Source organism: Sarcophilus harrisii, chromosome 1 (genome assembly GCF_902635505.1).
Source record: "Sarcophilus harrisii chromosome 1, mSarHar1.11, whole genome shotgun sequence".
NCBI lineage: Eukaryota > Metazoa > Chordata > Mammalia > Dasyuromorphia > Dasyuridae > Sarcophilus > Sarcophilus harrisii.
This window is the reverse complement of record NC_045426.1, coordinates 233,527,452-233,542,665: the sequence shown is the minus strand read 5'-3', so window position 1 is coordinate 233,542,665 and position 15,214 is coordinate 233,527,452. Positions and strand designations below refer to the sequence as shown.

Here is a 15,214-nt window from a genome sequence, read left to right as displayed (position 1 = left end):
TATGTGGCCCTTTAAAAGTGAGATAAAAGAGGATGGGGTGATTTTTGGATATTTGGATTTGGATAATGTAAAAATCCCTGCCCCAGTAGGGATGCTGAGTCTCAGTGAAAAGCAAAAAGAATGTTCATAAGGAGTTTGGCCTTAGTCCAGCTCCAACACTAGATATCAGGTCCCCAGTGTTCAGTGCCCTGATCTGCCCACCCCAACACTATTGCATCCCGCTACTACCAAAGATGGATTTCATCTTCATCCTCTCTTCCTTGGAGATTCTGATGCAGGCTTCAGAGAAGGTGTCATGAAGGATCTGAGAGAAGAGAGTCGAGTAATTTGAGGGTGTTTTAGCCCCTAATAGCCCCAAGGTGTGAGATTCCAGCATGGCCATCACCTTACCACCCAGAGAGAACGAGATCAGGCCACGGCAGGCAGGCCACGGCAGGCAGAGGATGTGCTGTGGTGAATCTGGAGGTCTGAATATGTTAAGGTATTTAATAAATATCTACTATGTGGCAGCTCTATGAAGAGCTCTATGAAGAGAAGGTAGTTACCTTCTAGATGGCTGGGGTTCCAGGGAATGGCAAGAGCACTAGACAAAATTCTCATAGGAAAGGAAATAGATCTCAGGGGTAATTATCCAGCATCCTCTTCTTTTAAGGGAACAGGCCTGTCTGGTTAACTGAGAAGAGACTATCCCTATGCCCACCACCCTTAGGGAATCAATGGAAGAGCTCTCAGCTGGGATTCCCTCAGAGACCTTCCTTCTGCTATGGGGGCTGCCATAACCTGGGGTCTTACCTGTCTGAAGAGGAGGTCCAGGAGGACTGGGTGATTGTAGCTGTCCTTGGGGTAAAACACCTGTGGAGGGAGAGGCTCACAGGAAGGAGAGGCTGGGGCCCCTTCCCCACATACTCCACCTTGTCTCTTGTCCCCTTATATTACTCCTCCCCCCACCCCTTCTAAAGAGATTTATAAAGGCTGACAGCCTCCAATCTCACCAGGGCTCACTCACTGATAGATTAGAGGTAAGGGCCCTTCCTAGTTGTCCCCATGCATGAGGTAAACTTATGGCACCTCATCCGTCCAGGACAGAGTGGGAGGAGGGACTCAGAGGTCAATATTCCCCAGGGGTCCTATGTTCTACATGCCCTCATCCGAGCTAGCAGCCTCCTCACCCCCTGAGTGTGTGGCCATGGAGGCTGCTCAGAGCCTCTACCCTCAACAATCTCCATCCCCTTTGGCTTCAGTTTTCTTCTAGGCAAACAAAGTCCAGAAAATCCCATGAAATAGAGAAACAGGAGTGTGAGATGGGGGAGAAAGAAGAAGGAAAAGGAAAGAGAAAAAAAAGGCTGTAAGAGAAAAGAGGAAGGGGAAAGAATTAAGAAAGGAGGGCACTAGTGAAAAACAAGCTCTTTTATTTAATAAATATCTGACTGAAATATATCTGAATAATATCTGAATAAGATATTCATATTTGAATAAGAATAGTGTGTTTTTGAAGCTAAGGGAGTTGGGGATTCAGGAAGTCAGAAGTTTCAAAGTTTTAAGAATTTAAGAAAAATGAACAGAGGAAGAATTGAGTTCAAATCCATGTGTAAAACCTTGTACTATAAGAAGCAGCTCATTCCCTCATTTATAAAGCATTGTTTCTTTCAAAAATATTTCCTGATTTATCATTGTCTTTCCTCTGGCAACTATTTTTTTCTAGTTTACATTTATGAAAAGTGAGTCTCAAAGAAGGGAAGTAAGTAGCTCAAGGTCACACGAGTGGTAGATCCAGGACATCCTACTTGGGGTGGTTTCTAGGACCTTCCCTCCCCAGTCCTGCCCCAGAGCTGAGCACCCATAAAGCCTGGGCACCTCTTTTCGCAGGTATATGTTCCAGGGCACTCCCTGGTAGCTGTAGAAGGTCTCGTTGCTCTGCCGATGGAGCTGTGTTTGGATGGGGTTCTCCTCTGGAACAAGCGCCCGTGAGACTGCTAGGTAGAAGGATGAGACGGGTGAAACTGACATGAGGATGAATGTCCTGTTCAGCTCATCCCCTGGACCCATTATTTAGCTCAGATGAACCCTTGAAAGGCTGGTTGGGTCTCCTTGATTAGGCAAAAGGACAGAACTCAACAACATAAAGTCTAAGTCCTCTAGGTCACATTTTCCCAATCTGTCTCAGCTGTAGCACAATCATATTAGGGTAACGGTGCAAACACTGCAAACCATACCCAGTGTCCCCCATTATTCTTCCTAAATCACACCCCCTTCTACCATTCGGACCAATCAAGTGATTCACACTTTACACCAGAGCCAAAGTGTGATATTGGGATAAAGACTAATGAATAATGTGAACCAGATAGCAAAGCTCAAACCTGGGTGGTGGGAATACACTGCCCCTGTCCAGACCACTCTGGAGAATTGCCCAGCCCACCAACTGGACAAGTGGCAGACTAGTGTGTAGGGAAGGGGAGGGAAGAGAAGAGATGAGAGGGACTTTGTGAAGGGAAAATAGAAAGGATCGAGACCCTACGTGAAGGTGAGGAGCCTCCCAGGTTTCATGCTTGTCTGAATGGGAGCATAAATGGTGAATCTGTTTTTAGATCATTTTAGTTGTAGATGCTGATGGGAAACCGGATGAACAATTTCTAGATTGGAAATTAGATATTCTTCACCCAGGGCAAACACAGTTCAGTGGATATTTGGAATAACAGCAAAAAAGGTGATAGCCAGCATTAAGATTTATAAAGCACTTTATATAGCATCTCATTTGATCCTCACAACAACTTTGTGAAATGGATGTTATCATATATATAATATATACATAATTATATATAATAATTATATATATGTATATATATATATAATTATATCACAATTATTTTTGTGAAACGGAGGGTTCAATGCTTTGTCCAGAGTCCCCTAGCTAGTAGTATCTGAGACATGATCTGAAGTCAGGTCTTCCTAATGCTAATCCAATATTCCATCCACTGAGCCATTTGGCACTGAACCCTGCAGGAGATGGGGAAAAGGTGGATGGGTGATATATTCCACAAGCTGATAAAAGACCACAAGATGTCACCATAAGGAAGAAGTTGGCACCCTGTGGCAAAATTACATTTACCTTGTGCTAATAGCTAACACATAACTGGCACAGAGGATCAGAATTCCAATAAGATATGGAGAATGGGTATGTGGGGAGAGAGAAGTAGAACCTTAGAAATGAATACTGATAATTGTGGGGAGTGGGGGCAGAGTAGGGGGAGAAGAAATATAAAAACCAGTGAAAAAAGCAAAAGTGAAGTGGCAGAGGTCAGAGAGATAGCAGGAGAATAAGAAGAGTGTATCTGAGTTTGTTTTTTTTTTTTTTTTGAAACCTCAAAGTTTCTTTTCTTTTTCTTTTTTTTATGATAGCTTTTTATTTTTCAAGATATATGCAAAGATAGTTTTCAACATTCATTCTTGCAAAACCTTTTTCTCTCTCAGTAAGAATAGTGTATTTTGGAACCTAAGGGAGTTGGGGATTCAGGAAGTCAGCAGTCTCAAAGTTTTAAGAATTTAAGAAAAATGAACAGAGGAAGAATTGAGTTCAAATTCAGCCTCAGGCACTTAATAGCTGTATGACGGGGAACTACTCATTTAACTTGTTTACCTCTGTTTTATCCTCCATCAAATGGAGACAATAATTGTTGGATTTTATCAGCTGGCTGCATTTGAGGTGATTATTACTCTGAACTGAAACTAAGGCCTGCCTCCAGAAAACCTCCCCAAGAAACCTGCTCCCAGAGAACCATCATATAAATTAGAAAAGAAGAACACTACAAATGATAATAACCTACTTCCCCTTCCCCCTTACCTGAGGGAATGCCTAAGGTTGTCCTGGAGGCTGAAGTTAAAGGTTTGGCAGCAGGGGTCAGGTCTTGGGGCCTAGTGCTGGTCACAGGCTTCACCAAAGCCACGGTCTGTCTGGGCCCTTGACTTCCCTAACCCAGGGGAGAGAATCAGAGAGTATCAAGCATGGATGGGTGGGGGTGAGTGGGGCAGCAGAGGAGAGGAATGTGTGTATATGTGTGTGCAGGAAATGTCGAATTCTTTATCCCCACTTTGACCATACCTAAGGAGGTGTGAAGGAGACCTAGCCCTTGAACAGTCCCCCCATTGGATAAGGAACTTTTGAGGAGAAGGAACTGGGGGCCATGGAATTGATCATACCAGGTTGATGGGAGCTGAATGGATCATTTGTTCCTTCAGGATCAGGAGGGCCTCTTCATGAGGGTCTGATTTCTTCACAAACACCTTCCCACTTTCCTTCCTGGGCAGATGGGGAGTGGGGAAAGTTAGGGTGGAGCTTCCCTGACGCAAGGAGCCCATGGGACCTCTGGATGCACAGGGACAAGGCTAGAGATGTTTTCATCACCAAGACATCCCAGATGTGGGGACAATGCAAAGAATGCTTGGAACACAGCAGGCAAACAGTAGGTGCTTAATAAATGCCTGTTGGCTTGATTGCTGTGACAGTGTCCATGGAGGGCAAAAGAAACCGTGATCTGCTAGACTCTTAGGGAAGAGCCCAAGCTCTTGGTCACCAACCCTGCAGCACGCAGTCACTCAGGGTCTAGACCTAGTTTTCCCCTCTCCCTCATTCCTTTAAATTGTTAAGGATTAAAATGGACTTCCTGTTCCCTCCTCCCAGGGTGGGTACTTAAAAGAGGGTCCTGGAGGGGACTATACTTAAGCAAGAGGAATGAATGACCCACGACACAGTCCGAGGCCAGGTTTCTGAGCGGGTGGCCAATGGGCAGGGGTGGTCTTATACAAGGGGCCTGGAAGCCGGGCTCTCACCTGAGACCATCGGGAGCTCTGGGCGGCTGCTGGCACTGGCGGATAATGGTCTTGATCTGTTGGGTCGGCTGAGGGAAATGCTCTGAGTTGAGGATGGAGTGACGGACAAGCTCTGGGGAGGGCGAGACTGATGGAGAAAGGGACATGTTCCGGGTGATGGGGGTGTCGTGCAGATTGTGATTATTTCTACCTCCCAGGGGACCCTCTGAAGGTAAAGGGTGGTCTCTCCCAAAAGCTAAGGCAAAGAAGGGCTGGGGGAGAGAGTGAACAGAGCTGAAAGGAGACAACCAGAGCAAAATTACTTACAGGTTCTTACAGGAGAATGTTGGTCTTGTACCCGGATAGGGGTGGCCACCGGTTTAATAGGCGGGATTGAGCCCCTCGGCTTCGAGGGAGAGCCAGATACCAAGGCCTTAGGCTGGAAGCCGCCTCCTCCGGGGTCTCCCAGAGCTGGGGCTGCATAGATTAGCACCGGCTTGGCAGGGGGACTTCTGCTCTTGGCCTTCAGAGGGACATCTGCCCCTACTGGCTTCTGGCAAACAGGAGAAATCCTGGTAAGGTCTGGTCCCTTCTCTGGCCCATGAGAAAGAAGCACTCCTTCCCATTAGGGCATCTAAGGTGGAGCTGTGCCCTTCCACAGTAACCTTTCTGAGCTCTGTAGGGGACTGGGGCCATCAGAGAGTAAAGGCCATTTTCATTTCCAGGTGAGCAAACAGCTCCCAAACCGCATAGTCAGCAACCAAGCCAGAGGTAGCCTTCTCTTCCCTCCCCACCTCTCCTGAGAGAATATCTGCCTTCTTTCACCTGTGATTTTTAGTTCCTGCCTCTCTAGCCACTGCATCTTCTGCAGGCATCCCTCCCTCCAATAGCTTCTCCCAGGGCCAGACTCACTTTAGGAGGCAGGGGCTGGGAGGCGGGTCCCAGGGAGGCTGAGGAAGCTGCAGCAGAGGGGACCAGATCTGGCGGCGGCGGCTGCTGCTGCTGCTGCTGCTGCTGCTGCAGGGCCATGGCCTGGAGAGTCATCTCTCGAGCCTTTAAAAGAAAGAAGAAAGGAAAAAGAATTGTCTGGGCAGGAGAGGAATAATTTCCCTTCCTCCCAGGAGCCTTAGTCTTCATTTTTTCTCTGATCCACCTTCACTGCTTTCTTCTATCAATTGAAGAAACAGGGCCCTACTAGAAAAGGGGACAAAAAATATCATCCGCTTCGGAATTTCCTTTCCCTTCTCCATAGTTAACCATTTTTGGCCAGCTCCTCATGGTTATTAGTGACTCTGGGCCTGGGGGCTGCCTTCTTTCTCCTGAGCTCAATAGCGACAGAGAATCATTTCAGAATCCATTGCAGTGGGTGCAACCAAGGGGAGCCACTTAAAATTTCATCAGTATGGATACTGCTTCCATCAGGACAGGTTGTGATCCATCCACACCTTTCCATTCTCTACATCCTTCTATAAAATCTTCGCAAAGGATTTATCCAGTGTGTTGGAGCCCTTCCTCTGGGTGTTTTAATATTTCTTAGATATCATTGGAATACCAGCCAAACCTTTAATATGCAAGGCACTGAGAGAAACAAACCCCTGCCTTACAGGGCCCTCCATTTTTCTGAGGATATATAACATATACATAGACAAGTGTAGAACATAAATAACTGGGGGGGGGGGGAGGAAAGTTAGAGAAGACTTCATGTAAAAAGGAAGCATCAGAACTGAGGAAGTGAGGAATTATAAGAGACTAAGCCCTATGACAAATGAGGACCATTGTGCACAACGACGGAGACTCAAGCTGGAATGTCAGGCTCAGACAACAGCTGTTTTGGCTGAAATACAGAGCCAGGGAAGAGTAGTGCTGTGAAATCACTGAAAAGGTAAATGGGAGACAGATTGTGGTGGGCTTTAAATGTCAAGCTAAGGAGTTTATATTTTTTTAAAAGCTAAATTGGTTTTCTCTCCATTTCTTAAATTGTGCTTTTGTACTTTCTGGGACAGCGAGGTGGTATAGTGGTTAGAGCTTGAAAAATTCATCTTTTTGAGTTCAAATCCAACTTCAGACATTTACAGTTGTGTGACCCTGGGGGAGATACTTAACTCTGTTTGCCTCAGTTCCTCATATCTAATGAACCAGAGAAGGAAATGGCAAACTACTCTGCTATTTTTGCCAAGAAAATCCCAGATCTGGTCACAATGTCAGACACGGCTGAAATTTCCAAACAACAGCAACAACAAAGGTGTGAGTGGAAGGAAGGGAATAGACAAGAAGGCTGTTGTGAAAAGGGAGCAAGATTTCATTGTTAGTTAGATATGTATTGGAAGGAGAGAGAAAAGTAGAAAATAATCTTATCAGTGTAAATCATAGTGAGCTGAAGATTAGTGGTACCCTCAAAAAATATGGCAGTTTGGTGAAGGGATGAATTTAAAGAAAGATAGAATTCTCTTTTAGACATATTGAGTTGCTTATGGAACATCCAATAAAAAATGTACAATAGGTTTTTGGTGATGTGGGACTGAAATTCAGGAGAGAATTTGAGGCTGTATGTATGGAATTGGAAGTCATCTTTATGATGTGATAATTGAACTAATGGAAGTTGGTGAGATCACAAAGAAAGAGAGTAGAGAAAAGAGAATAAAACTCATGACAGGGTCTTGAAGAACATCCATGCTTGATTATGATCAAATAAGATGTTTGTAAAGTATTTAGCAAAGTATAGAAGACCCTTAACAATGCTTGTTCTTTCTCCATACATCCCTCCCCTGAAACTTTTCACATTCAATGGGTGTAAAATAGATGAAGATCCAGGAAAGGAAAATTAGATGCAATTAGGCAGGTAGGAAGAAAACCCAGGAGACCAGCAGCATGCAAACTAAAGAGGAAGAAAGTTTTGAGAGAAGGGGATATTGATAGTGTTAAGAGCTACACAGAGATCAAATGTAATGAGGACTGAGAAAAGACTTCCAGGATTAGCAGTCAATAAATAGATGGCCATCATGAACTGGCTATGTTTCAAAGTTTCTCCCATTTTGCTAAGTGACCATTGGCTCATATTCCCCTCCCCAAGAGATAATTGCCTGAACCCCTTGCAACTTTACAACATTCCTTCCCCCAAAGTGTATAGTTCTACCCCCAGACAAGTTTTACCATCAGTAAGGGTGAAAAGATTTTCCCACAAGCCCCCAGGGTGAGAAGTTCTGAGGCAGAGGGATATGTACTCACCAGAAGCATGGCCTGCTTGTGGATGAAGGCTTGCTGCAGCGCCAATGTGGAGGGGTCCAGGCCTGGGACTACAGAGTGCCAGACTCAGGCAGGTATCAGGATCAGAGATATTGGGGCTTAGGAAACAGCTGGGGACAGCTAGAGTGAGTGGCTATTGGTTGTCAGGTGACAACTAATGGGGTTCAGGAGATGCCAGAGACAACGGGTCAGGGGAAATGAGGCAGGGGGTCATCTGAGGCATAGGAGTCAGAATTGTCTCCATCAGGGATCATGGAGAACAAAGGGTAAGTGGGATTAGACTCTGGTGGGCATCAGGGGCTACTTGAATTGATGATGTGGGGTCAGAGGTAAGCTAGGATCAGGAATATGAAGGTCAAGGGGCATTGGAGTAGGGAAAAGTTGAAGAATTTTTTTGCCATCAACCCCACAATCTCAATAACCAACTTTCTGGGGCTTAGTTATCATTCCCCACTTCCCTACCTCAGTTAATGGTGATCATTGTGAAGGAAAAAGTGGAAGCAGAGGAAAGGATGGGAAGGGGGATAGCATAAAGGGAGAAGGAGTTAGATGAGGAGGGGATGCCAGAAAGATTATACCAAGAGCCCAGCACCTGCACTAGAGTTCTATCTCCCACCCCATGCCCTCTCCTCCCAGATCTCTGGGGCTGGAGCTTCGTGATGTGGAAGTTCAGTGAGGATTCTGACCTCTATCCTGGTGGGAATCAAGGAAGACTAAAAAAGTCTGATGCTGGCTAGATTTGGTGGTGGGGAGGAGTGGAGGGAATGATTAGGAGGTACAACTGACCTGGTTCTTGGGGTATTTTGGGAGGCCCCGATGGCTCCTCGTCACCTTTGGGCTGACCTCCTCCTTTCATCCTATAGGACATAGCAGCTGGCTTTTCCAGATCCTAAAAATGGGGCAAAAGAGGCCAAGAGTCAAGGAACATGGATTGAAGCCCTCACCCCTTTCTTCCAGCACTCCAACAATCTCATCTTGGAGGAAGAAAAGGACATCAGATGATGGGCACTGGCCCTGGAAAAGGAGGCATTAATCACGTGGGGCCATCTCCTCCTGGAAAGAAGGATTGAGCCAGACCAGCTACCAAGGGATAGGGCACGACATGGATGCCAAGGCCTAGCATTGGAAGCTTTCTGCCTTTTCTCTGGGATGCCAATTTAAACTGAGTCTGGAGGGAATTGGAGGGAGTCTCTGCCCAGAGAGAGATAGGTGCATCCATCACTCAAAAGGACTCTGGGAAGAGGAAGCTTCTGAGGCATGAGAGGCAAAATAGTTTGGAACTGGGAGGAGGAAGGGCTGAGACTTGGAAGGGAGTGGGGATCTGGACTGTGTCCTCACTGGGGATTTAGGACAGAATAACCCTCAGGGACTGGGAGGCTGGAAGGTGGGGAATGGGGAAAATTAATTAGATGTTGCTTGGGGATGCATCTGGGACAGAGGGAAATTGGGATCAGGAATCTGAAGATCAAGCATCCTGGGTCAAAAGGCATGGAAGGAAGGAAAGGTTGAACTTCTGGCCATAATTTCAATCCCAATAGTCAACTTTCCTTCTTCCCTCCTGTTTTTGAAGATCAGTTAGTTATCAATTTCCCCTCTCTTTTGCCTCCCAGCTGAGTGGGGATGAACTCTGTCTGTCTGTCTATTTGTGTTCTGGTTTCCTTCCCTAGCCCGTACTCCATCCCTGCCCATCCCTGCAGATCACAACTAGGCTCTGTACCGTGTTTTCATAGGCAAGCACGGGGTCGAAGAGGCTATCCAGATAGCGATCCAGTCCCTTCTGAGGGGTAGCCGGCTCCCGGAAGCTGTCTGAGTCTGCGGAGAGGATGCAGGGGGCAGAGGTAACACAGGTTCCACTCCAGTCCCCCGGGGGATGCTGTGGTGGGCTGGGGCTAAGGCCGAAGACAGTTTGAGCTCCAAGTTGGGGAATAGGCTGGCTGAAATTAGAGCTAGCACCGGCCACTTTCCTTCCAGTCACCACAATTTAGTTCAGTAGACTGCTCTAGGAGACCTCGGTTTGAATTTGGGATCTTACATAGACTCATTGTACAAGTCGCTTAACTGGAAATATGATGCAAAAATAAGTCATTTTTCTATCTTGACCTATTTCCTTATCTGTTAAATGAGTCTTGAACCACATAATCTCTAAAGGTTTCTTCCAGCTAAAATCCTTTGAGCCTCAGTTTCCCTAAAGGTGAAATGGGGACAATAATCCCTTTTTAAGGGATTTTAAGGGAACTCTGCTTCACAGAGTTGTGAGAATCCATCATACATAAGCTATGGGATGCTCTAATGTGAAGGCTGTGTTTTCACGCTACTACTACTAAGTCTCCACCTCTAACGAAGAGAGAGAAGGGAAGGAACCCTCTGTGAGGAAAACCCTCCGTTTTCCCAAATGTGAAATGGGGATAATTTTTTTTTAGATACCTCACAGAGATGTGAAAATCTGTCATACATAAGCTATGGGATACTCTAATGTGAAAAATAACCCGAGAAAGGGTAGGAAAGGAACCCTCTGTGAGTGATAATAATCATTGTTTTAGATACCTCACAGAGTTGTGAGGATCTATCATATATAAACTATGTTATACTATAATGTGAAAAATAACCCAAGAGAGAAGAGGGAAGGAACCTTTTATGAAAGGTCCTGAGCTTCAGTTTCCCTAAATGTGATAGGGGGATGTCAACAGCCCTTAACATAATAATTACTGTTTTAGATACTCCACAAAGTTATTGTAAAGTTCTGTCATAAGTAAGCATGTGCAAGCTATGTGATACTAGAATGTGAAGAATAATCCAAGAAAAGAGAGGAAAGGAGACCTCCATGTGGGATCAGGAGTGTCCAGAGGGAACCAAGTGATGGCCATGGGGCTATGGACTAACAGTTGGGGGGCTCACCATGACTGAAATAAGCATCTGAGTCAGGAAGTTTTGTCGTCCGAATGGAGTGCCTTCTATGCCGGGGAAGGGCAGGTGTTTCCTCATCCGAGTCCCAGTTATTTCCAAACACCCTGTGGGAATACAGAGAACTTTCTAGCTGGATCTGTGCTTTTTTTCCCCTATTCTTAGGATTTGGGATTTCTTGCAGCAAATCCCTCGGGGATTTGTCCTATAGCAGAGTGTCCCAGGACCTTTCTTCCAAAATATACTTTGACTGGACAGGAGTTCCCTATTTCCCTTCCATCTCCTCCAGTTTCCCCAGAGTTCATCACTTCACCCCCCGATATAGGAATTTCCCAAAAGGAGTCTGCTCATTAAAAAGGTGAGAAATCTCTTTGGGTTCTGTACTATTAACATCCTGGGACCATCATCCCAACCTACCTGGACTCAAGGTGGACAAAAGCCCCTTGTACCCAGTCCCTCCCAACAGTGGCAGCCAATGTAAAAAAACAACCAACAACTTCAAGCAGTGTGTGGGGAAGAGTGTGACTGTGGGTGATGGAGACCAGGAGGTAAATTAGCTACCTACATTCTGCCGCTGCTCCTGCTCTTGTCTGCCCCCTCAGAAGTGATGATAAAGTAGGATTTCTGCTTCGGAAAGTCCCAGATAAGCTCCATGTCTGAGATCAGATCCAGGACATAATCGTGGCCCGCCAACTCAGCCCACTGGCTACCGTTCTTCAAGGAGACTGTCCAGCCCCTCCAGCCATCAGTTAGCCCCCTAAGGATGTCAGGAGCTCAGGGTTTGGGAAAGTAGAAAAGGTCATTCAATCATGGGCAGAAGCTGCCCACAATAATAATCCTTTTAGCTTGAGGGAGGGCTCCTCCTTTTTGGAACAAAGGAACTTTTTGCTTTTTTTCTTCTTGTTTTTTTCTTTATTTCTTTTTTGTATTCTCAGCGTTTAGCCCAGTCCCCGATCCACAGCAGAAGCTTAATGAATGCTTGTGACCATGTTGACTTTAGATTCTAAAGACACTGCTATGAAAGTCAGTATAGTATAGTTAAAGTGTTTTGGTCTGGGTATGACTTGGTTCTGTCACTTAGTAAGGACTTAGAAAAATCAAAACTTTTATGTGATTTACTTTTCTCACATTTGAAGAAGAAATGATTCTAATTGCATTCCCTACCTCACATGGTTGTGAGTGCTTTGTAAATCCTTACGTACCTTCCCTCTCTTTGCAAAGGCAGGGGGATTATGGGTATGGAAAATTGCATAGACTACAATTTGTTGTTGAGTTGTGTTTATATATATTGATAATATATTGTATAATTTATTAGTTTATATGTATTATCATATTTAATTTGTGTATATATTTAAGCCGTGTCTGACTCTTTATGACCCCATTTTGGGATTTTCTTTGCAAAGATACTGAAATGGTTGTCATGTCTTTCTCCAACTCACTCACAGATGAGGAACTCAGGGAAATAGAGTGAGCGATTTGCCTTGGGTCACCTAGCTAATAAGTGTCTGAAGCTAGATTTGAACTTGTGAAGATAAGTTTTCTGATTCTAAGTTAGGACTCTATCCACTGTGTCACCTAGCAGTCCCATACTACAATTAGTTTCAGTGAACTGATTTTTTTTTATTTTGTCACTGTTGTTACAAGAGAGAATTCTTTGCATAGGGAAGAAGGAGGAAATTAAGGTGTTGAAAAAGCAAAATACACAGGTCTCCCAAAGTCTCAAAACTATTTTATGCTATTAAAGCTAAATCAAGACTTTTGGGACACTTTATATGTCATTGGTTCTTTTTCACTAAAAAATCCTTTATGCACTATAGAAATGTGGGCTTTTATTATTATCTGGCTATATGAGGAGCTCATCAGTCAAATCAGATTTGAAATAGATTACTTTTTATCTTCCTTTTCAAAAAATGTTTTTTTTTTTTTTTTTTTTTTTTTTTTTTTTTTTTACAAAGGATGATTCATTGACTAGGGGGAGAAGGGAGATACATTCAGAAATGAAGGCGTTGTAAAAACAAAATGCAGGGTGTCCCAAAAATCTCAGTGCTATTTGAAACTTTAATAGCTTAAGACTTTTGGGACTCTCTGTATGTCATTGGTTTCCCCCCAAAAAATCTTTATAAATGTAAGGTTTTATTAATATCTGGCTGTATTGAGAACTAACTCATCAGTCAAAGAAAATTTGAGAGAGACATGTACAGCAAATGGAAGCTGGGGATGAATACAAGAAAGGCACAAGTCTCTGAACAATAAAGAATGACCTAAAGAACAGAAGAGGTGAGGCTGCTGGATTGTTAGCAAATGTTATTTTTTAAAAGCTATTGGGGGGGGGATATGAAGATCAAATGAAGAAAGGGATTTCTGCTGGCGATGGTTAGAACTATAATAAAGTACAATGGAGAGGAGGGAGAACTACTCAACTATGGCAGTGCCTCTCTTTCCCCCACCAAGGACAATGATCTTTACACTGGGAAGAATGGAACAAAAAGGGTTAGAAGGAAATGGAAACCTGTGCTAAGCAAGGAGCTAGTCAGGAAAGACCTGATTATCCATAAGGAGTTCACATCAGGTACACCTCTCTGGGTGTACCTCTGGGTAACGAAGTAACCTGGAGGGGCAAATGTGGAATTACTTGCTAATAATCTTGGAAATCTTTGAAAAATCATGGAGGGGGGAGAGGAGTGACAGGACTGAAAAGGGGAAATATGTCTTCTCTAAAAAAGGAAAGAAAGAAGGTGGATTCTTTGACCATTGAGCTTGCCTTCAATTCCAGGCAAAAATTCTCTAAGTCATCATTTGAGAGATGACTCTTTAGGTTTGGAAAGGAAAGTATGAAACCCTGAATCAACAAAAGACCACGGAATTTGGGATCTGGGGATGTGGGTTTGAATCCTGATTTATTTATTACTTATGTGATCAGGGGCAAGTCAATTCCCTTCCTTGGGTTCTAATCTATAAAATCTATAAAAAGTCTTGAACTTCTTCCAGATTAACTTCATCTACTCTGTTGACTATGAGGCTGGCAGAACAGGGGAATAACATGGATATAATGACTGAATTTTATCAGAGAGTTTGACAATATCGTATAGGGTCCTCCTGGACAGCATGAAAAGAGTTGATGGTAGTACAATTTGGTGAATTTGAATTGGCCAAATGTCCAAACCCAAAGAGCAGTATTTAATCAGTAACAATCTATAGAGAGATTTCTAAGAGAATGCAGAGGCTTTTTGTCCTTGGCTCTATGTTGGTCATTATTTTGATCAATGACTTAAGTGACAACATAGAGAAAACACTTTTGAAATTTGTGTATGATACAAAACTAAGATGGATAGATAATATCCTGAATAACAAAATGAGATCAAAACAGTTGAAATAGTCTGGAACAATGGAACAAATCTAACAAGGTGAAATTATATTTAAGCATACACGATATAGAAATGTTTTTATTATTATTTGTCAGCTAGCTAGCTAGTCAGAGAATTTGTCAGCTAGATAGCTAGATAGATTGTTGAAAGTCACCTACACATCAGAATTGGACTTTAGTAGTATATTTGCACACATATGTAGATGGATATATGTGTGGGTACCATATATGTATACATATATATTGTATTCTGTACACACACATATATATATGTATATAGTAGGAGGGTATGAAATGATCTAGTGTTATGAATTTTGGAAGAGACACATCAATTCACAAAGACTAAAATTTTAGAGACTTCTAAGGTGCTGCTGTGAATAGATCACTGGTCTCTGAAGCTGGAGTTCAAAGACTGAATCAGGAAGATTCGAGTTAAATTCAACCTTAGAAACTTACTAGCTGTGTGATCCTAGGCCAATCAATTATCCTCCATCTGCTTTATTTCCTCAACTGAGAATAATAGCGCCTACCTCCTTGGACTGTATATGGGCCAAATAAGATAGCAATATGCATAATAAATGATTATCTTCCTCCTGCTGCTCCCATTTATAGAGAGGGACTGTTATCAACAGAGAGAGAATATACTGATGAAATTAAGATCTTTGAAGTATAAATGTAAAGTCTATTCTTAAGTTAAAAAAAAATATCAAATGCATAAGTCCAGGGCAGGGTTGTATGATCATGTGAAAAAGATCTGAAGTATTTAGGGAACCACAAGTTGAATATAAATCAACAGTGTGAAATGGAAGTAAAAAAAGGAATGAAACCATGGGCTTCAGTAATAGAAGCAAAATGCTTAGAACAAGGAGTAATGAATGCACTGCTCTGATCAGACAACTTTAG

General features: G+C 43.5%; 1 protein-coding gene across 1 annotated transcript in view; it reads right to left on the bottom strand.

Annotated features, from left to right (window-relative positions):
- Positions 1-15,214, bottom strand: part of MYO15A (myosin XVA) — a 125,224-nt gene that overhangs the window by 41,965 nt on the left and 68,045 nt on the right. The window contains 13 exon segments of the mRNA XM_031938533.1: positions 229-304; positions 793-852; positions 1,855-1,973; positions 3,839-3,965; positions 4,195-4,294; positions 4,825-4,951; positions 5,131-5,356; positions 5,716-5,856; positions 8,029-8,096; positions 8,833-8,935; positions 9,764-9,858; positions 10,942-11,054; positions 11,513-11,704. Of these exon segments, the coding sequence (XP_031794393.1) occupies positions 229-304; positions 793-852; positions 1,855-1,973; positions 3,839-3,965; positions 4,195-4,294; positions 4,825-4,951; positions 5,131-5,356; positions 5,716-5,856; positions 8,029-8,096; positions 8,833-8,935; positions 9,764-9,858; positions 10,942-11,054; positions 11,513-11,704 (1,547 nt within the window).